The 22,187-nt window shown below is 44.2% G+C and overlaps 1 protein-coding gene across 1 annotated transcript; it reads left to right on the plus strand.

Moving 5' to 3' along the window:
* Positions 1–7,146: 7,146 nt before the first annotated feature.
* Positions 7,147–22,181, plus strand: FKBP10 (FKBP prolyl isomerase 10). The gene is made up of 10 exons (XM_044299664.1): positions 7,147–7,599; positions 13,586–13,731; positions 13,836–14,025; positions 14,630–14,775; positions 15,933–16,122; positions 16,503–16,648; positions 16,819–17,008; positions 19,587–19,729; positions 20,940–21,103; positions 21,541–22,181. Exons 1-10 carry the CDS (start codon positions 7,406–7,408, stop codon positions 21,724–21,726), a joined length of 1,695 nt encoding a protein of 564 aa, XP_044155599.1. The 5' UTR covers positions 7,147–7,405; the 3' UTR covers positions 21,727–22,181.
* The last annotated feature ends 6 nt before the right edge of the window (positions 22,182–22,187 follow it).

Raw genomic sequence — 22,187 nt, forward strand, 5'->3', positions numbered from 1 at the left:
GGATTTTGTTGCTGATTTAGTGCAGAAATGCAGCGAAAACCGCACAAAAATCTGCACAAATCTGTGCATGTCCCCTAAGGATACGTCTACACAGCAATTTTGGCCGCAACTCTTATCACGCAACCAAGGATCCCAGTGTAGCGTGGCTGCCATAGGAATGAATGGGGTTGCACCGTGACTCTCAGGTTTCCTGCAACTGCGACACACAAATCGTTAAAAATCTGTGGTGGATTTTTGTGTGTCACGGTCACTCTGTGTCCCCCTTCATTCCTACAGCAGCCCCCCACACTACGATATTTGAGCGCAACACGGGCATGCAACATGTGTCGTGCACAAAATCGCCGTATAGACGTACCCGAATGGGTGGCCATTTAGATGTTTGCTGCAGGGCGCCGTCTCTTCAATGTAGGCTTCTGCTTGGTGCGGTATGTACGCCGTGGCAGTCCTCCCCCAGCTGTGCCTCAGGTCTATGGGGAATTAGCACTACATAACTAGGCAGATTTGCCCTCCCGTGACCCCAAATGTATACAGCAGGATTGTGTGCTGTGTTCACACTTATCAAAGGATTGCAGCTGCCATTTGCTTGCCACGTGCAACATCCATACTCTAACCCTGGGTTCAGACCTGAGCGTTCTCAAACGAGCGCTCTGTATGCGCGACTGTACCGGCGTTTACAATCGCGCATACAGAGACAAGCGAACACACATTGTCGCGCGTTCCCGCTGAAGTCTATGTACGGGAACGCACGACAAACGCCCCAAAAAAAGCTCAAGAACTTGTTTGAGCGTCGGGCGTTTTACAGCGCGATCGTACGCGCTGTAAAACGCCCAGGTGAGAACCATTCCTATAGGGAAGCATTGGTTTTTCCTTGTTGAGCGTTTTACAGCGCGTAGGAACGCGCTGTAAAACGCTCAGGTGTGAACTTAGGGTAAATTACACCATGCATCATCAACACAGGTATGGCGGTTGTCTTCACTGATATATTTTCAGTATTCAGTAGCTGCAGAATCGGGGGTGCATCTATATGTCTATTATAATATCCCAAAGGTGTCCAAATTGTCCATATGAGCATGTGGGCTGCCATCTTTAGTAAGGTAGACTCACCCGTCCAGCGATGCACAGGTAAGCCCTTATCTGTGCCTGTGCCGGGAGCCGGTCTGAAATCAAATGCAGTTACCGGGAGCAGGCAGTTCCGAGCCCGATGAAGGCCCCCGGCAGCTGTTCTCGAAACTGCCTGATCCCGGTGACTGCATTTGATTTCAAACCGGCTCCCGGCACAGGCACAGATAAGGGCTTACCTGTGCATCGTCGGACGGGTGAGTCTACCTTACTAAAGATGGCAGCTGGCGAACACTGCGAACTGACCATCACTGTATATGAGTAGTAGCCCAACAATTGTAAATTCTGGAGAAACTTGAGCAAGAGGCAAGTTCTGGACCTGCAGTTTGCCCCTTCCCCCAACCCGTTATGGTCCATTTGATCTTCAATAGGGATGCCCATTTTGGATATGGCCTTCTATGTGAGGGTACTTTCACACTAGCATTAGAAGAATCCGACAGGCAGTTCCATTGCCAGAACTGCTGGATCCGGAAATCCATATGCAAATGGAGATCATTTGTTTCCGGATCCGTCTGACAAATGCATTGGAATACTGGATCCGTCTCTCCGGTGTCATCTGGAAAAACGGATCCGGTATTTATTATTTTCACATTCTTAAAGGTCTGCTCCCTTGTAGAACTTCACTATTGTGCACCTAACTTCTTTCCAGGATTTGGGCGTTTGAAAGTGCGCCCTACGTCTGGATTCTGATTGCGCAGTTGCATTGTGAGGAACTCTTGACCTGGGGAACCGATTCGTGACTAGTCTTGACAATTGTTGGCAGTGCGAACACCTCTATTTTAGTTTTGGCCATTTCCCGAACACTTGTTACCGGATGCGGCATTAATACATTTCAATGGAAATGAATGCCGGATCCGGCATTTCGGCAAGTCTTCCGGAATTTTGGCCAGAGAAAATACCACAGCATGCTGCGGTATTTTCTCCGGCCAAATACCGTAAAAGGGACTGCACTGAAGACATCCTGATGCATACTGGACGGATTGCTTTCCATTCAGAATGCATTAGGACAAAACTGAAGCGTTTTTTCCCCCCGATTTTGAGCCCCTATGATGCAACTCAATACCGGAAAACTTTAACGCTAGTGTGAAAGTAGCCTAAGTTGGTAATCAAGTGATGGATTCCTCTAGGTCCTAGTTTCCCAAAACATCATCTGCACGTCACATCTTGAGGGGGGAAACCCACTATCTTCATGCTGTGATTTTAGTTAGTGCAGAGCCTCATGCACACGACCATATTTTTAGTCCACATCTGACCCGTATTTTTTGTGGATCGAATGCAGACCTGTGCGGCAACAATGTGACTTATTCTTGTCAGTTTTGCGGACAAAAAAAAAAAAAGAGGCAAAAAAAGGGAAATTTGGTATGCCGCAAAATAATAGAACATGTCCTATAATTGTCCACGTTACGAATAAGGATCGGACTGCTCTATTAGGGTCCGGTCCTTCCATACTGCATAATGTGGAATGCACACGGTATTCGTGTTTTGCGCAGAACACGGAATGGTTGTGTGCATGAGCCCTTAGTTGGGGCTTATTGAAACACACTACTGTGTTTGATTGAGACCCTGGGACATTTGATCCCCAGATCTGGCCCTTATGGTCCCCCCGTAGAGTTGGTAATACCTTGTCACTGCCCATAGACACCCCCAATACACACAGTACAAGCTCTGCTAGACATCCTGCAGATTGCGTTGCAGGAAATCAGTTTCCATTCATTTCAGCTGGGCAGCAAACACAGATTTCTGCATATTCAAGTGAACGGAGCTGATTTCAGTCGCAAAAATTTTGGCAGAAAATCCGCCAAGTGTGAATGCATGGTATTGGTGCAGCTGCAATGGGTAGTCTGTGTGTTTAACCCCTTCCTGTTTCCCTTCACGAACCATTACCATGTCCCCAGGGTTCCAAATAACATCACGGTGACAAATGTGCCAACTATTTTGTCAAATATTTGAACAACTCCATGGAGAGCAACAGAAATACTATGCAGACTGCACAGGACACTGCAGGGTTATATCTTACATAGTAAATTGAATTCATCTTACTATTTAAATGATGTTTACATTGCGTTACAGCTGTCCCCTACGCGGCCTTGTTAGTGTTCATCCTGATTGTCCTTGTCCTGACTCGTGAATAGAATACTAGAATGGCAGTGAAGACTGACACTGGCAGAGCAGTAGGAGTGAGGGAATGGGAGGATGCAATTCTACATAACAATACTGATTTATATGATATTTAGGTTCTGCGAAAAGCTGAGCGACTACTTAGGTATGGCTGAATAGATTATTAAAGGATTTCATACAGGAGAACTCATATTCTGGCAATTTGCTGTTTTTTGTGGTCCACGGGGCAATCTGTTGTGATGTGTGGATGTTTTAAGGGATTAAGGGTACTTACACTTATTTTTTTTTACAACTAAAAAATGTCAGAATATGCTCATGTGTTTATAGGGCACGTGTGTTTTTTTTACTGCAATTTTGTTTAGTATTTTTTTTTCTAGCTTTTTTCCCTATAGTGAAAGAGAGGTAAAAACGCCCCAAAAAAACCTCAACAGAGCTCCTGCATAACAAATTTTTGAAAAGTAGTCTGAAAGACAAAAAATGCCACCTAAAAAACAACCAGGAGCAAACACAAAAAATGTTCGTCCTGCGTTTCATATTTCCATTGACCTTCCGCTAATATCTTGAGCTGGTGTTGTAACTGAAAAGAAAAAACAAAGCAAAAAATTCAGGTGTTAAAAATGCCACTAAAAACGCGAAGGTGCAGAAAAACGCTATCAAAAACCTACTTGTGAAAGCAGTCTGCAAGAGCACTCCGAGCAAATCTGATACACGGGTCCAGATTTACTAATGTGTCGGCGCCTGGAATCTGTATAAAAAGTGTGCAAATTGCTGCATCTAGTGATGGGACATCACGGTAAAGGGGCGTAACCTATCATTCTCCGTTTTCTGCCACAATTCTGGCGTACAATTCGAATAGTTGGTATACGGTTACGCTAGGTTCACATTAGCTTTATGCCTGTTCTGGCACAAATGTCTACTGTCAGCCGGACAAAAAACGTTACATGATGCAGCAGTGTTTGTCCAGCTAAAAGCCGCCATTTAAGCTGGAAAACGGATGGATCACCGTCAGATCCCATTATAGTCAATGGGGATCCGGTAGTGCCCGGCAATGCTGGATATGGTGAACTCTGGCAGGCTGTTCTCTGTCAGAACAGCTGCCAGATTTCCTAACACTACATTCACACTCGCGTGTGGTGCTGATCCATCATGGATTTGTACAGACGGATCCGTTCAGACAATACAACCGTCTGCATCCGTTCAGAACGGAGACGTTTGCATTATCTGTAACATAGCCATGACGGATCCGTCTTGAACACCACTGAAAGTCAATGGGGGGCGGATCCGTTTTCTATTGTGCCAGATTGTGTCATAAAAAACGGATCCGTCCTGGCACACAATGTAAGTCAATGGGGGCGGATTCGGCATAAAAGGCTCTCAGAGGCTACTTTTGGGCATTGTACTTCTTGGTGAGAGATCCTTGAATGCTAGACATGCCTCTACAATGTTTGTCCAGTTGACAGACTTTGAGAGGGGGTGCTTCACTGGACTGAGAGATGCAGGATGGTCATTTTGACAATATCTAGCCCATTTTGACCTAGCTGTTAGGAGGGGTCGGGAGCAGTGATGGCACACACAGTAAACAGGCTCTGGACAACCCAGAGAGACCACCAGCAGAAAGGATTGTTTGATCCACAAAGTGTGAGCAGCTGTCATTGTCCACCATCCAAACACAGGTGGCACCTTCATGACACACCCTTGTCTCTAACCGGACTCTTTCCAGTTGCTTAGCAGAAGGAAATTTGGTGTCACAAAGCCCATTTTGTGTCCTGTCATTGACATCCAGCCACTGTGGTGTGAACGAGAAACCTGGACTGCTATGGACTTGAACCATATTGTCTTTAACAACAAATCCAGGTTCTGTTTGGGATCCGACGGCGGATGGAGTATGGAGCCCCTGTGGTCAGTGTTTCAATCTTGCCTTTACCATGGAGAGACACAGTGTCCCAAATACTGGTGGGATAATCGGGGGGGTCATCACAATTGGTCACCCCTAGTAGTGATATGAGGGACACTCACAGCTTAGCGATATGTGCAGGACTTTCTGCGGCCACTCTCATGGCAGGGCTTCCAGCTGGCACTTTTCAGCAGGATAATGCTCGCCCACACAGCAGGGGTTTCCCAGTAATCTCCACCAGATTACAACACCTTCATGCCTGCCCGGTCATCAGATTTATACCCAGTCGAGCAGTTATGGGACCAGCTGGGATGGCAGCATACCCATGAGTGTGCAGGATCTACAGGCCCAGCTGCAACATTGCTGGTAAAATGTGCCACAGGATACAGCACAGAACCTGTATGCCTCCATGCCCATCCATCTCATCTTGTACCCAGGCCCAACAAGGTATTAGAGCCAACTTTTAATTGTACAGTTTTCTACGATTAAACGTATCCTTTCGCTTTAATATATATCATCACTTACATATATCATTACATTCACACACAGAATGTTTAATTGGATTCCAACTTCTTCTTGGTGCATTATTATTTTTTTGTCAGTGAGTGCATAATTAGGACCCACGCATTATATTTTGGTTGGTGTGGTATGGTTACCTTGGCAACTATACTGCCCAACATGCTTTACTGCCTCTCCTTGCCCAGTGTCAGATGGAAGTCTGTTGGGGAACTTGGGGTCCATTCACACATCTGTGTGTGTTTTGCAGATCCACGAATTCGCAAAACACGGACAGCGGCATTGTGCGTTCCGCATTTTGCGGACCGCACATTGCCGACACTAATAGAATATACTGGCAAGAATAGGACATGTTTTATTTTTTTGGGGAATGGAATTGCGGACCCGGAAGTGCGGGTCCGCAATTCCGTTTCCGGGCACCACATCGTGCTGCCCCATAGAAATTAACGGGTCCGCAATTCTGTTCCGCAAAATGCAGACGTGTGAATGGACCCTTAAAGAGGATCTTTCACCAGGATACATGTATTGAAATAGTTATATTACCTTACAGTGCAGCCCCCAGTGATGTCTTTCCGCTTTTTTTTTTTTTTAAAAGGACCCCCCCTTTTGTCCGCTGTTGTCTCCGTTTGTTTTGGTGCCTCATATGCTAATGAGGCGATTCGGTTCAACTAGGCGGGGACTTGAATTTCTCCTGGGCGCGGTTATCTTCTCCCTGGCTGCGAGCGCATCCAATCAGAGCGCACCGCTCTTAGCCAGGGAGAAGGAGCTCAAGTTCTCTCGAGATTCGCGATAACTTGAGCTTTTATACATCCCGAGCCGTGCGCCATCTTGGAATCCCCGGTGGAGAGCATTGCAGCGGCGGCGGCATAGGCGGCAGCATCCGCCGGGGACTCCAAGATGGCTCACGGCTCGGGATGTGTAAAAGCGAATCTCGCGAGAACTTGTGCTCCTTCTCCCTGGCTTTTACGAGACCCTCTGATTGGATGTGCTCGCAGCCAGGGAGAAGATAACTGCGCCCAGGACAAATTCAAGTCCCCGCCTAGTTGAACCGAATCGCCTCATTAGCAAACGGGGACCACAGCGGACGAAAAGGGGGGGGTCCTTTGAAAAAAATTAAAATAACGGAAAGACATCACTAGGGGGCACACTGTAAGGTAATATAATTATTTCCTACATGTATCATGGTGAAAGGTCCTCTTTAAAAGCATCAATGGTGCTGTAGGTGATGCTGTGACTTGTAGTTGTCAACTCAACTGTAAAGTCTCACCAGCCATCTGCAACCTGCCTGAAGCTACATCTTCCACAACATGCTGGGAGTTGTAGTTTCACAATGGCTGCCTTCCACTCAGCTACTTGTAGTCTTTGATAGAATCTCCACTAGGACCCTGAAGCTTGCACTCCGCCACTCCTATATTTGGACGAGTTCCACTTTTTCTCTATTCCCTTATTATGTAGCCTGTTCCTCTAGTGTTGCGGACCTTTTTATATAGGAACAGTCATTTTAACTTCATGTGATAAGTGTAAGTTTTTAGGACAGGGCATAGAAGAGAATTCTGCCTCCTCTCTTCTCTCTGGGAAGTTCAGTCTCCTCCCCCGGCTCAAATATCCCCAGCCAACTAAATATCCAGCCTGAAGCCCCGCTTTCCACGTTAACAAAAATTCCTTTATAACCAGAGACTTGGCAGTCAATGAAGGAACAGTAGAGAGAAAGCACAGGCAGCAGTGACAGTCTGCAAGGCCAGAGAACCTCCTGCAAATATGATTTTCAATAGCCTAGTTTTGTGGCTACAGTTCCTAATCTTGTGCGTCTCTTCAGAATCTGGACCTTTGGAAGATGTTGTAATAGACCGCTACGACATTCCCAAGACATGTCCCAGGGAAGTTCAGATGGGAGACTTTGTAAGATACCATTACAACGGGACTCTTAAAGACGGAGTGAAGTTTGATGCCAGGTACAGTACTGAACCATCTTATATATGCTTATAAAAACAGGAGGCCAGTGGTGGAGGAGATCCACATCTGGCAAGCCTTTGTGGTGACTTTAGAACCTTCATTAGATGTTTTAGTGGTGTAAGACCAATGATAATGTTATTAGAATAGGCAAAAGTAGTAGACTTACCCTTACTGTATTATAAAAGGCAGGATAATTCTCTCCATAGGTATGTTTTATGTGAAGGAACAACATTAGACTCTGCTTTTGGGATTTGGGATGGAGGCGACCATTTCCTGCACACATTTCTCTATAAATATGGAAGCGTTAGAATAAGAAAGAGGTTAGAAGAATTTGTAGGGACTATAAAAGGGGTCAGCAAGCCCTGGCACTCCAGGCGTTGTGAAACTACAACTCCCAGCATGCTCGATCCATTTCTATGGGAGTTCTGAGAACAGCCAAGCAAGTGTGCATGCTGGGAGTTGTAGTTTCACCACACCTGGAGTGCAGAAGGTTGCTGATTCCTGAGTCTATAACATTTAAATGGATTGTCTATCTCTAGATATTGATGTAATATCTCCGTGCCATTCATTGTGGGGAAGGGGGGAGGGGGCAGTTATGTTGAGCCCCAACACTCACTAGCATGTGGCAGGAAGGTGATGGCTATGCAGATTTTTTTTTTTGCGGGGGAGGGGGATCTTAAAAAAAAAAAAAGCCAAGCAGAAGAACCAGCAGGACCTCAAGTGGCCTAGCCCACTCCTAGAACCACTGCCATGATTATTGGGGGTCAGAGCAGTTGGACATTCCAATATGGCATTACTTACTATCTGTAATGAGACAACCATAGAGATGACGTTCAGAGTGATGGACCTCATCTCTATAGTAACCAAACGTGACGGAAATCTGTTCTGCCATGCTAAAAATGATTGTCCCTCATCTACATGTTTATCATGAGGGGTATATTTAAAGACCGTTTTGCAGGAGTCTGTGTTGCCATAATTTGTGGCAAATTTATCAAATGCCACATGATGTTTGATAAATTTGATGCATCCTCAAATCTAACAGCTCTGTCATGAGATTTTACTCCACTTGCTTTGCCACTCCTATACAACTGCAACAAATTTTCTGAGTTTTTTCCAAGTCACACGTAGATAAATTTGGTCTAAATCAGCCTGATAGGCTAACCACACCGAATTACCCTCCGACCTTTCAAAGGTGGAGTGAGTGGTGTAAAAACGCATTGCTTGTGCAAATAAGACCCTTTATAGGAACACCCATGAAGGACAATGCACAAATTCAGTTTTAGAAAGTTTGCATTGGAAACATCTTGGAATTATGAGATGCACATCATGATACCAGATCGTTCTTATGGTCGGGGGAGAGATTGTCAGCTCATTTTGGACCTCTTATTTGCATGTTTGGATAGTTTCTAGTTCCTTATGGAGGAAGCTATATCCTGCAGCACACCACGGAGCTCTATATTTGAAGGATGGAGTACTAGTAAATGTTTCATTGTCTTTGTTCCAGTTGTTGCACCCACCAGCCCACCTCTACAGCACAGTGTACTGTTACTAGATGGCTGGGCCTAGCAGATGCTGCCGCTGTGTAAATGGATTTAGGGAGGAGTGCTTGTGTGGTGGGTGGGATTCAGGCTTCTATTTGTAGACGTGGCTGAGCCAAGCACTGCCTGCAGCTGGCTGCCTGTAGATGTCCCCTTACATGAGATATGGTGGTTTGTATGATGCTCCACGCAGCTACTGCGTATAATACAAATGAGCATTACCACCACAAATTAACAGTAATTTTAATTCTTGGATCATCTCTTGTCGAAAATTCTAGCACTACCGGCGCAATTATTTAATTCTATCTTCCAGAATCCTAAGGCCTTAATCACACAGGCGTAAGATGGCTTTGTACAACCACCATAGAAGTCCCTCCTGTCCCTTGACATGCCAATTTCCAACAACCCTGCCATTTTCCATCAGATGCCAAATTATTATTCAACCATAGGAGCATGTATACTGCACCAATTGAAGGAGCTTGTCCTCTCTAGGGTTGTATTCCCTCTTCCCCCCTCCACTGCCTCAAAATTAGGTCGTTTTGCCATTCAGAATGCAAGGGAACCTGGGTGACTTCTCAATTCAAGCCCATGTGGCTGCTATAGTACTCCTGAAGAGGGGAAGCCATGTCCAGATTGTCTGCATCTCTTATTTTAATGGGTGGGATTTACAGCAGGGGTCCCTTCTCCATAGACCCTACAATGTTAACAGCAGTATCATGGATTCTACCAAGGATCCTGGAAAGGAGATGGGGGGGAAGGGGAGGGGGTGGGGGTCAACCAAGCAATGTTGGGTTGTTCGCAAGCATTAGGACCTCCAGCTAGGGTGTGGTAGTGTTAACAAGTCACTTTTATGTGTAGCTGCGTTGGTGACCATTTTGGTTGTTAGCCATCTTTTGTGGATCGTGATATATCCATGAGAGAGATTTTAACAATCTGGCAAGGACCTACAACTGGATGCAGCTAATATGTAGATAAATTGTGCATATAGGGGGTCATTTACAAACATATTTACGGCAGTTTTTGGTGTAAAAATAGTTGAACAACCCCTTTTTGTGATTTTAAAAAACATCCATGCGACAATATTTTGTCGTTCGGGCATTTTTAGACTGTCCTTGCCACTTGAGAGTGATGAGTGCTTGGCGGGGGCCGGGACTTAGATTCCGGCAAATTTACAAGCATAAAGGAGTAGTAAAAACTACTCCAGTCAAGGGCAGGCGTAGTTTGTACTCCAAGCTGATGGACTGCCGGAGTTGCGCCTAATTTATTACGAGGCGGCCGCCATGTCATAAATTAGGCGAATCCTCTGGCAGCACAAGGGGGATTTTTCCTGGAGTGTTAAATAAGTGGTCATAGATCCTTGACCTTTTTTAAAATGTAAGATTGTTCAGTCTACCCCTGCCTATAACCTAGAAATTGTAGGCATCCAAGATTCTATGATGTAATCAATCTTAGAAAGATTATGTGCAATTAAAAGTATGCAACTATCTCCCAACATTTGAATCCGCATTTGCGGATCATATAAGCCACCCCCTCGACCCACCCAGGAACACTCGCATACCAAATGGAAGAGTAGTACTAAACCATGTTCCTGATGGATGTCTGAAACCACCCTTTCTTTAGAACCCCACCTGGTCATTCATACTTGTTTCATATTGATATTACACTAGGACCTACACTTCACCAAGAATGTCTTGGAATGACTGAGGAGTGGTGAACGTGTAAAAACCTGATTCTTTCATACACCGTCTCATCATCGGAACATGTCCAGAACTGTACAGCCTACAAGTAATGATTTCATTATCATTAGAGAATTTCTGCCAGAGGGGGAATGCAGTCTGATAACCTCTTCTCTGACCTCCAGCCACAAGTATCCCCAAGCAGAAATCTGAAATGAGGCGGGAGGATTGGGGGCAGTAGGAGTCAATGTAAATGATGGGTGAATGCAGGTCTCTACAAGAGAGTTAATGTGGTGAGGGCCATAGTTTAAATGGCAAGGAATGAAGTCGATAAAGTTGACCATAGTCAAAGGAATTACAGTATATCATTTATATATGTTTAGTAATTAATACCGGATACTGATAAATATTATTTTTCTATTTATTCAATTTTTTGCACATGATTATGAGGGTGTCGATCTTGCCCAAGCTGCTGTTCACAGAATTGAAGAGCTATGCTTTACTGCACCCACATGGACATAGGAACCGGTAGTCTGGACATAACTCATTTACTTCTATTGGAGGATGTTGTGGACATGCTCTGTGCAAAGCTCATTGTACAGGGAGGGGGAGGGGATAAGCAATGATCATCATCTACTGTGATCAGTGGATTGTGTGTTATCTATACATTGGTGTTATCGGTTTTATTTTATTCCTATCTGTGACGATAATGACATGACTCCTGGAAAGCGGTCTGTACAGAACAGGATGTATCAGCCTATTATTAGGCTCAGTGGTTCTTGTGAAAACTAAAGGCCTTTTTTTATACATAGAAAGTATCCTGAAAACTAAAAAAATACCCCAAAAATTACATTCATAAAAACGTAGGTAATTTTCTGCTGACAGATTCCCACAATCCACGGTAATCTGCATGACTGTAACCTGGGGTACCATAAAGTTACATAGTCCTGATATATCTCGCCTGGTCTAGATTTAGATAACAATTTAGAAACCAGCCAAATACCTCATAGGTTTGTGCCCACAAAGCATGTTTAAGGGAACTTTTACACTTGCGTTAGAGGAATCCGGCTGCAGTTCTGGCAACGGTATTTGAATGCATTTGTAAGACTGATCCGGAAATCTGTGCGCAAGCAAATGCCATTTGTTTCCAGATCCGGATGAGGATCCGTCTGACGAATGCATTAAAATACCGGATCCGTCTCTCCGGTGTCATCTGGAAAAACGGATCCAGTATTTATTTTTTTGACATTTTTAAAGGTCTGCGCATGCGCTGACCGGGAAACCAGATCCGGTTTTCCAGAACACTTGGTACCGGATACGGCATTAATACATTTCAATGGAAATTAATGCGGGATCCGGCAATCAGGCAAGTGTTCAGGAATTTTGGCCTGAGAAAAAAACGCAGCCGGCCAAATACCGTAAAAGGGACAGAACTGAAGACATCCTGATGCATACTGAACGGATTGCTTTCCATTCAGAATGCATTGGGATAAAACTGATGCGTTTTTTTCCCCCGGTAATGAGCCCCTAGGACGGAACTCAATACCGTAAAACTTTAACGCTAGTGTGAAAGTACCCTAAAGGGGTTGTCTCACTTCAGTAAGTGGTATTTATCATGTAGAGATAGTTAATACAAGGCAATTACTAATGTATTATTATCCATATTGCTTCCTTTGCTGGCTGGATTAATTTTTCCATCACATTATACACTGCTGTTTTCCATGGTTACGACCACCATGCAGTTCATCAGTGGTGGTCATGCTTGCACACTATAGGAAAAAGAGTCAGCCTCTTTGGTGGCTGGGACCATGGGAGTGCACATAGGCCAGTGCTTTTTCCTATATTGTGCAAGCACGGCCACCACTGATGAATTGCAGGTGGTCTGTAACCATGGAAACGGGCAGTATATAATGTGATGAAAAAATGAATCCAGCCAGCAAAGGAAGCAATATGGATAATCACAATACATTAGTAAGTGCCTTGTAGTAACTTTCTCTACATGATAAATGCCACTTACTGAAGTGAGACAACCCATTTAAGGAGCAGTTTCTGTAAATTAGAGATCCATGGTAGTCACAGCAGTGCCCTGCTAGTAGTAGAAAGTAGTGCCCTGCTAGTAGTAGAAAGTAGTGCCCTGCTAGTAGTAGAAAACCAATTGTACTTACCACTTTGCCAGTAGTCACACCAGGGCCGCTCCTCCTACCTCAGTAGGCAGTCACAGCAGTGCTCTTCTCTTTGTACTCCTACCTCATGTGCCCAGTGTTAACAAGAAGCTACATACAGCAATATATTGATGGCTGCTGTGTGTAGCTTTGTACATTGGCACCTACTACCAGAAACCTTGGCAGGGGCAGCACACATCGCTGACTTTGTAGGACTTTTTTCATGTTTTCTCTTCCCGGCTGCGGTGTGATCACTTTTACAGGGACAGATGGTGCTGAATCAGTTGGTTGCCACAGAGCTATCTGCCTGTCAAAACTGGAGAATGTTGCAGGAGAGAAACCCATTGGTTGCTGTCTGGCTATGTGGTCTGGGCTGCCCCCTCAGAGCCGGTTACAAGGAAATAGAGGGGCGGTCCAGACTACACAAACTACATAACCAGAAAACAACTAATGGATTTCCCCCCTATATCTTCTCCTAGATAAACTAATTAAAAAAATGAATATGTATTACAAGTGTATTTCTTTTCACTTTCACCAGCTGTTTATGACATTTTTAAAGTGAACCTGCCCTTTAACACATTCTTTATTGTCTCTTTACACTTTTTGCAGTTATGACAGAGGAAATGCAGTAGCGGGATTTGTGGGAATAGGTCGTCTGATCACTGGTTTGGACAGAGGGATTCTGGGTATGTGCGTGAACGAGAGACGGAAGCTGATCGTACCTCCACACCTGGGATATGGCAGCATAGGAGTTCGTAAGTGACACTGATGTTCTCTAGTATGCCGCTGTGTGGTTGTGCTGACCACTACTCTGATATGACGGATCTAGGTTTCCAACTCGTTATTTGATCTTTCTCAGCCGGGATGATCCCTGCCGATGCTACTCTCTACTTCGACATCATCCTGGTGGACGTGTGGAATAAGAAAGATGACGTGCAGATCACAACTCTAGAAAAGCCCAGCCAATGTAACAGAACCGTACAGAATTCTGACTTTGTGAGATACCATTATAATGGTACGCTTTTGGATGGGACATACTTTGACTCAAGGTAACAATCTGCTTTAGAGCATTCATTTATTTTTATAGTCCATCAGTGTACACAGTTTTTATATCTGAAGATGTTATAGAGTATAGTTTATGGCTTGTTAGACCATTCTGGAAGTTCTAGTCTCATAAAAGCTGAAGAACCACAACATGGAGACAACCAGTATGGACTAAAGATGAGGTTATAGACAGAGCTGACAACCTTTATAGAGGAAGGCCTATTTCTAGCCTAGCCCAAGTCATATTCACAGATTTATAGTGCTTTTTATAAGTTCTGTATTTAGAATGAAGAACTGATTTAGGTCTCATTGTGCTTGGAGAACAGATATGAAGGGCAACAGTTTTATGGGCACAAGCATGCATACAACAAGTAAACAAGGAATTATATTTGCCTGTGGTGGCATCACCTTGGTCCCACCACAGATCAAGAGGTGTCCACCCCCGATCAGGTTAATATCAGTGGACCTTTTTAACAAAAATATATTGTCTAATGTATTGTAAAGTCTGTCTTTAATGCACTTACATTTATTATGATATAAATTGAGTTTTGACTATGCATCTGGAAGTTGTTCATGTTGTAAAGCAATATATCTGAACTTTCCCTACAGCTATAGTCGTTCAAGCTCATATAATACCTATGTGGGGTCAGGATGGCTAATTAAAGGCATGGATCAAGGTCTATTAGGCATGTGTGCTGGAGAGTGGAGGAAGATTATTGTGCCACCATTTTTAGCCTATGGAGAAAAGGGATATGGTAAGTATTGTGAATAGTCTCACTAATTTCCATAAAAACAATGTCCACCCTTTTATCTTAACAGATTCAGAATTCTGTGCTGATTAATTTCTTAATATATATGTATAGGGGACATCTCCAAATTCCTGTCATAGCCATAAATGTAACCCAACATGCTGACTGCAGCCACTATAAGAGGGAGCTTAGCTGTTCACTGCTTAATGTTAAAGGGGTTGTCCGGGTTAAGAGCTGAACCTGGACATATCCCCATTTTCACCCAGGCAGCCCCTCTGAACCGTGCAGGGTAAAGGCTTGTTTGGGAGATCTAGTGATGCACTGGGCTTCTCCTTGGGTAAAGCTAGGAGGAGGCTTTCTGCTTAGCAGTGAGCCCGCTAACGTCACCGGCACTAATGGGCAGGCTTTAGAGCAGCCCTAGTCTGCAAAACGCCTAGGGCCGCTGATGTCACTGACAACACTGTTAGGTGGAAGCCTCCGCCTAGAGGTGTGAAAAATATAAACAAACAGTCCTTGCCCTGGGCTATAAACTGCAGGGCAAGGGAGAGCATCAGAGCACGAGATGCTCATGTTAGGGTGGCTGCCTGGGGAAAATGGGGGTGTGTCCGGGTTCAGCTCTGAACCCGGACAACCCCTTTAAAGGGGTATTCCTATCTCTGCCATTTGTGGCTGAGAATGGAATATTTGTCTTATACAGTAGCAATGGTGTCCAAAGCCAAACGGATTGTGCTATGCCGTTTCAGTTGCTCCTCTTCACTTTTACAAAAACAGTGTAGCACAGGCCATTTAGCTGTATCCGTAACTCTGGCCACTCCTGCTGCCGCATATTACAGGTATTCCGATCAAAGTCATGAATGGCTGAGATGGGAATGAACCTTTAATACATTGGACTCAGTGATAAGATGGTATGCAGGAAGCTCTCATGCTTTCTCTAGTGGTGCCTGTAGGCCACTAGTATGTCATCTCCTAAATCTTTGGCTATGTAGGGTATGTGAAGCTCTGTATCAGGAAGACAATGCTCTGAGTGCTATAAGGCTACATTAAGAAATTAGACAACATCCATATTACAAAGGAGAACACCGGGGTTAATCCCTTAATAATATATTAGAGAGTGCCTTCTAATGAAATACTTCCATATGTAACTCGTTTGTCTTTCTCTATAGGAACAATCATCCCTCCACAATCTTCTCTGGTGTTCCATGTTTTTCTGATAGACTTTCACAACCCCAAAGATGGGATTACAGTGGAGAACCAAGTCATCCCCCCAACCTGCAAGCGCAGGGCTGTTACAGGAGACTATGTCCGTTATCACTACAATGGCACCCTCATGGATGGAGTGTTGTTCGATTCCAGGTCAGTAAGTTGCCTATAATAAACAGTTCTTCCTCAGGATGAGGAACCAAAACTGCAATGGTTGTCTTGGATGACTTACTTTCAGCACTGAAGACCATGCAAGCTACCTTCTTGAATGCACACCAAGTGCATTAACGTAACGTAACAGCTTTCTGCAGAATACCATGTATAGCACACATGTACCCCTATGGTCTGTGGGTTTAAATGGAGTCCAGTCCTGTTCTACCTATATTGAGCTCCAGTAACAAGGGAGGCTTGCTGATGAGAAGACCTCAGTAGACTGTTGGCTCTCTGATGTTCCCCCAATAACCACCAAGAGGTGTGTAAGATTATTTAAATTATTATTAATCTTAACATATCTTTTATGACCTTCTCTGCAGCTACTCCAGAAATAACACATACAACACATATATTGGAATGTCTTACATTATTCCGGGTATGGATGCTGGTCTTCAAGGCGTTTGTATAGGAGAAAGGAGAAGAATCATTATCCCACCTCATCTTGGGTATGGAGAAAAAGGAGCAGGTAAGTGCCTCTAACCAGGACCCAATGAACACTTCTACTAAATAAATGCCTAAAACCCCAGGCATTGCTTTACGTGCAGCGCAGTACATTGAGCACTATTTTTCAGACCACCAATCATTTGACAGCTGTATATCATTTCTAATTATATGAACTTTATTTACCACGAATAGGTAACAGTATTCCTGGATCTGCTGTATTGATCTTTGATGTCCATGTGATTGACTTCCACAATCCCAAAGACTCAGTTGATATAGAGGTGACGTACAAGCCAGAAGTGTGTAATGTTACCTCTAAAAAGGGCGAATTCATCCTGTATCACTACAACTGTTCCCTCTTGGATGGAACCCTGCTCTTCTCATCGTAAGTATCTTTATCCACATAGTTGTACATGAAAGTTATCATTGTGGTCTTGAACATCCTGCTTTAAAGGGGTTGTCCCACAAATAATTTTCTACAGTTTTCAAACCAGCACCCGGATCTGAATACTTTTGTAATTGTGTATAATTAAAAATTTAGCATAGCCAGAGTTATTCAATAAAATGTATCTGTATAGCGCCACCTGCTGTTTTTTTTTCTTTCTTATTTCTTTGACCTGCTCACTGAGATGTCCGCACATGCTCAGTTTCATCCTTCAACTGCCTCCTGAGTTGTGTGTAGAGGGAAGTGTTAGATTTAAATATATATGCCTACTTATATATGCATATATATTAACAGTGTGAGCCCAGTACATGGGCCTATCCAGGTGGTATGTGTGTATATATATAATACACACAGAGAGATGTATGTATGTCCCTTTGTCAGCATGTATGTGTGTGGGCTTATAGCTGCCCATTTATGCCCCAGGTTTATATTGAGTATATAGATGTGCCCCAAGCATCTATATAGATATATGCTTAAATGTGGCCAGTAATGTCCCCCAGTCACTGCTCCCCCCCCCCTCCCCTCCCGCGTTCCTGCAGGAGGTGGAGATGGCTGGACAATTATGTCCAGTCTCTGGTGACTTCAAAAGGCAAGGGATCAATAGATTCTGCTGCCTTTTGTTAAACATCCCCAGCAGGGCTGGAGATGGTTAACATAACAGAGAGAGGGGAACAAAAGTTCCCCTCCCTCTGTTTGTTGCATATCCCTGGGGCGGTAATTACAGCACCTGGGATATGCAGGGGCTTCACAGAGATCCCCGCCTGGAAGTGGTCCTTAGATGCGCAGGCTGGTGCGGGGACATCATTTCGCTGCACCAGCCCACAAGTCCTTTTCAGCAGGCATGCATGCGCACGCCTGCAGCGCGGGAGCAAGCACCGCAGGGTTTAAATACCCCAGCGGCACTGCGCTCCAATTGAGTGAATCCCAACCCACCTCCCAGAAGAGCGAAGGCAGCGCTCAGACAAGACCTGCTCCCCCCTCCAGGAAGAAAGCGCAGTCAGAGCTGGGAGACAGAATAGCTAAGGAGGCAGGCGGCGCTGTGTTAGAGGAAGAGCGCAGCCAGCGCTCAGGAGTAGGAGGGAGGCAGATGACCCCACCACCCCCAGACAGGGATAGGGGGGGGGGGGGGGGGAGGGAAACCGCAGGCAGCCCCTGAACCCTGGAATGGCTAAGTATTGCTTTCCCTGCCCTGCCTCCTCCTTAAAGGGAACCTGTCACCGGGATTTTGTGTATAGAGCCGAGGACATGGGTTGCTAGATGGCAGCTAGCACATCCGCAATACCCAGTCCCCATAGCTCTGTGTGCTTTTATTGTGTAAAAAAATCGGTTTGATACATATCAAAATTAACCTGAAATGAGTCCTGTCCCTGAGATGAGTCCAGTGTGAAGGAGCCCAGCACCGCCCCGCATCCTCATATTCTGCTCCTTGCTCCCTGACGTCAGAAAGCTAGAGCGCCGTAATCTTGTGATGAGCGAGCTAGCACATGCACAGTTCGTTCCCTGAGGCTGATGCCAGCACAGGGAAGGAACACTATGACGACACTGCGCATGCGCTAGCTTGCGCATTGCGAGATTACGGCACTCTAGCTTTCTGACGTTGGGGAGCAAAGAGGAGATTCGGAGGATGCTGGGCGGTGCTGGGCTCCTTCACGCTGGACTCATCTCACGTACAGGACTCATCTCAGGTTAATTTTCATATGTATCAAATGCCCTGTACCCCAGCATAACCCCTGATCTCACTGCCCAGCAGCCCCTGCAATAATTCCCCTCAACCCTTTCCTACCCCTGCTGCCTGTCACCAAACACTCCTAGTGTAATAACCCCTGCTGTACCCCGGTACTGCATCTGTGTTAACCCTTTCAGTGCCACCATGAACCCTGGTGCATTGCTGGTATTGGTTTTAACCCCTGCAGTGTGCATTGCTGGTATTGATAGGGACAGCGTATAGAGTCAGGTGGTTCGGTTGCTGCTAAATATATGTGTGCATGTAAGTGTATTATTTAGGTACATTTGGGGTGGAATTGGAACTGTGTATTGTGTAATTTGCTAGTGTAGTGTTGTATTGCTGTACTGTGTGTGTGTGTGTGTATATATATATATATATATATATATATATATATATATATATATATACATATACACACACACACACACACACACACACACACACACACACACACACACAACCAACTTCACCTCTGAGGACAGTCAAAAAAATGTTGATGTAAGCCAAAGGGGAAAATTTTTTAGCCAAGAACTTCTTCCTCACTGCGATTGGTTGGGATCTCCGGACCTAGACACGACATCCACAAATATAATTTTCTGACAAGTTTCTGTGACCTGTTTACATACACTGTGGGTACTCTTTGAAACTGAAAACCAATAACGCAGCCTAAATAATGTTTTCTTAAGAAACAGTGTTAGTGTAAACAAAGCACATGTTTAGGTCTCATCATAGCCCCCTCTGTCGTGAACTAAGGCTAATGGAAAAGGTGAATCTTATTCAATTGTCTTTCAGAAACAACTATGAAAATCCACAGCAGATCTCCCTTGGCATGAACAAAGTTATCGATGGTCTTGATATCGGTCTAACTGGAATGTGTGTAGGAGAGAGGAGGACGGTCATTGTGCCTCCCCACCTGGCACATGGAGAAAGCGGAGGTGAATAGTCTCTGGAATATTTAATAAATCTTGAAACAGGCTGAGGAGGTGGAAAATTGATAGGTGCCCCACTGAGATTGTCCCTCACACAACACATATCTATATCTGGCAGCAACTCAACATACATGGCAAGAAGATTTTACAATACTTGACCTGTTGAAATTAGATTTAGATTTTAATCTCATCATTGTATTGTAAATCACAAAGGCTTCCATGCATATCCTTACACCTAATCCTATTTTATATGACAGTCACAATCATATTGCCCATTTAGTCCTTGGATGCTTCGGTTGACACTTTCAACACAGTTGGAAGGAGTCACCACATCCATATTAGTCCTTACTGTGCCACTTTAGATGGGTAGAAACGTGAAATAACTTTATTTGGAACCAACAACCTGTTGGCTATCCCTACAGGCATCTAAACAGAATGACTAGTGTCCGAACAGATCTATGAAGGAATAAGTGCTCTACTTGTAAGCTGGTCAAAGACCAGTTCTTCTGATGACAACATACTGTTTCTTGGCTTATTACTCAAAATCTTAAAACCAGATGTTTCCAGCGCCAGTCTGCTGACTTCTAACACAGTGTGTTTTACCAGAGACAGTGAAACAAGTCTTGTTGAACAGGATATTGTTACTTGTGGTTAATTACATCGTGAGGGAAGATGGGCACCATGTAGAATGCCCTGCTGGCCAAACAGTTTGAGATGTTTCAGGAATATTTCTCCTCCTTTGCATACATGACAACACATCCTGCTGGACCATGGTGTTAGAAGTTCCAGTGCCTGAGCAGTAAATTGTAGATAATTCTGCCCTTCCCTTTGGTTAAGAGTATAGCTCTCCAAATTTGTACTTTGTTTACTCAAGTAATTCCAGGCACTGTTGTGCCAGAAAAAAAAAACAAGTCTGGCTCCATTTCCCAGGAGCATGTTGTGACCAAGATTTACGCTAATGCCTGCCATTGGGTGGTTCTTGAGTTACCCCTATGTACATTAGATTGGTAAGCTAATTACAAGGGATTTACACAATTACTCAAGTTGTCATGTAAATGGAATATGATGTGGATAGACCCTGCCTTTACAGGCAGCCTAATACATCGGGGATAAGCACCAATGACTGAGAAAAGAAAGAATCTTTATCTGTCCCCTGGTGAATCACATAATATGGTCTCTCGACTTGCTGATTGAAACCTTTGTCTTGTTACCGTAGCTCGTGGAGTACCTGCAAGTGCTGTGATAAGATTCGACATAGAGCTGCTCCATAGAGAAGAAGGCATCCCAGATGGGTATCTGTTTATCTGGCTTGGAGATACTCCTGAGAATCTATTTGAAGCAATGGACTTAGATAAAAATGGAGAGGTTCCGCTGGAGGAGGTGAGTTAATGTCACTTATCTTTATAGTTCGTCTCTTGCTGTGGCCCTGATGTGTCACCTGGTAACTCTTAACGACAGTTTAGTTCTAATGAACAGTTTCAGTAGGAAACTGCCGCTTCCTACTGCAGTTTGCATTTCCCTTTAATCCCTTAGGACCGGCCTATTTTGGGCCTTTGGAATGGAGTAATTTTTTTCATTTTTCCATCAGTGCAGCTGTAGGGGTGTACGTATAAAGTTTTAATTACTTTATGAACCAAAAAAACAGCCTTAGCCATGCAAGTTAAATGACTCAATAATGTTATAGTACAGATGCAGCAATACCACTACTGTAAAGTTTTTTTTTTGTTGTTGTTTTTTCTAAACATAATGAAGCCTCTTTTTGTTAAAATGTAATTACGCAGAATAAACCATTTAGTCTAATCATTTTATATTTCCAGTTTTCCACATTCTTGAAAGCTCAGGTGGAAGAAGGAAAAGGCCGGTTCCTTCCTGGTGTAGACCGTGAAAACTCCATCTCTGAAATGTTTGTAAATCAGGACCGAAACAAGGATGACAAAATCACTGCGGAAGAACTGAAACTGAAGACTGAAGAGGAAGCAGAGAATGTTCATGAAGAATTATAGGAGGCACTGTGCTTAAAAAGTCAGGGGAGATGACAGTCCTACCATCCCCATCTGGGTCCTTTGTGCACTGCAAGCATGCTGGTGTGGACTGCAACTTTTTGGAACCCTATTCCAGCCAGGGGCGACTGTGACCCGTTGCAGATAATGGGGGTTACAGGCTCTTCTGCACAATACAATCCACAACTGTGGTTATTGTCCTGATCTCAAGGACAGATCAGATGGGGAAGAGACTCCATGTAATTGCTAAGGCAACAGACTGTATGTATTATTAGGTTTTTTGTTTTCTATTGCATTTTTCATATTTTAAAGAATTCCTGAATCCCATTGATATAGTGGTTCAGCCCCCAAACCACATCTACAACACCCCAGTGTTATCCTTTACAACAGGACATAAATTGTATTTTTGCTATGAAATTTTCGACTATTAAAACCAGTGGTTGAATTTTACAGTAAAATTGACC

Source organism: Bufo gargarizans, chromosome 6 (assembly GCF_014858855.1).
Source record: "Bufo gargarizans isolate SCDJY-AF-19 chromosome 6, ASM1485885v1, whole genome shotgun sequence".
In the NCBI taxonomy this organism is placed as follows: domain Eukaryota; kingdom Metazoa; phylum Chordata; class Amphibia; order Anura; family Bufonidae; genus Bufo; species Bufo gargarizans.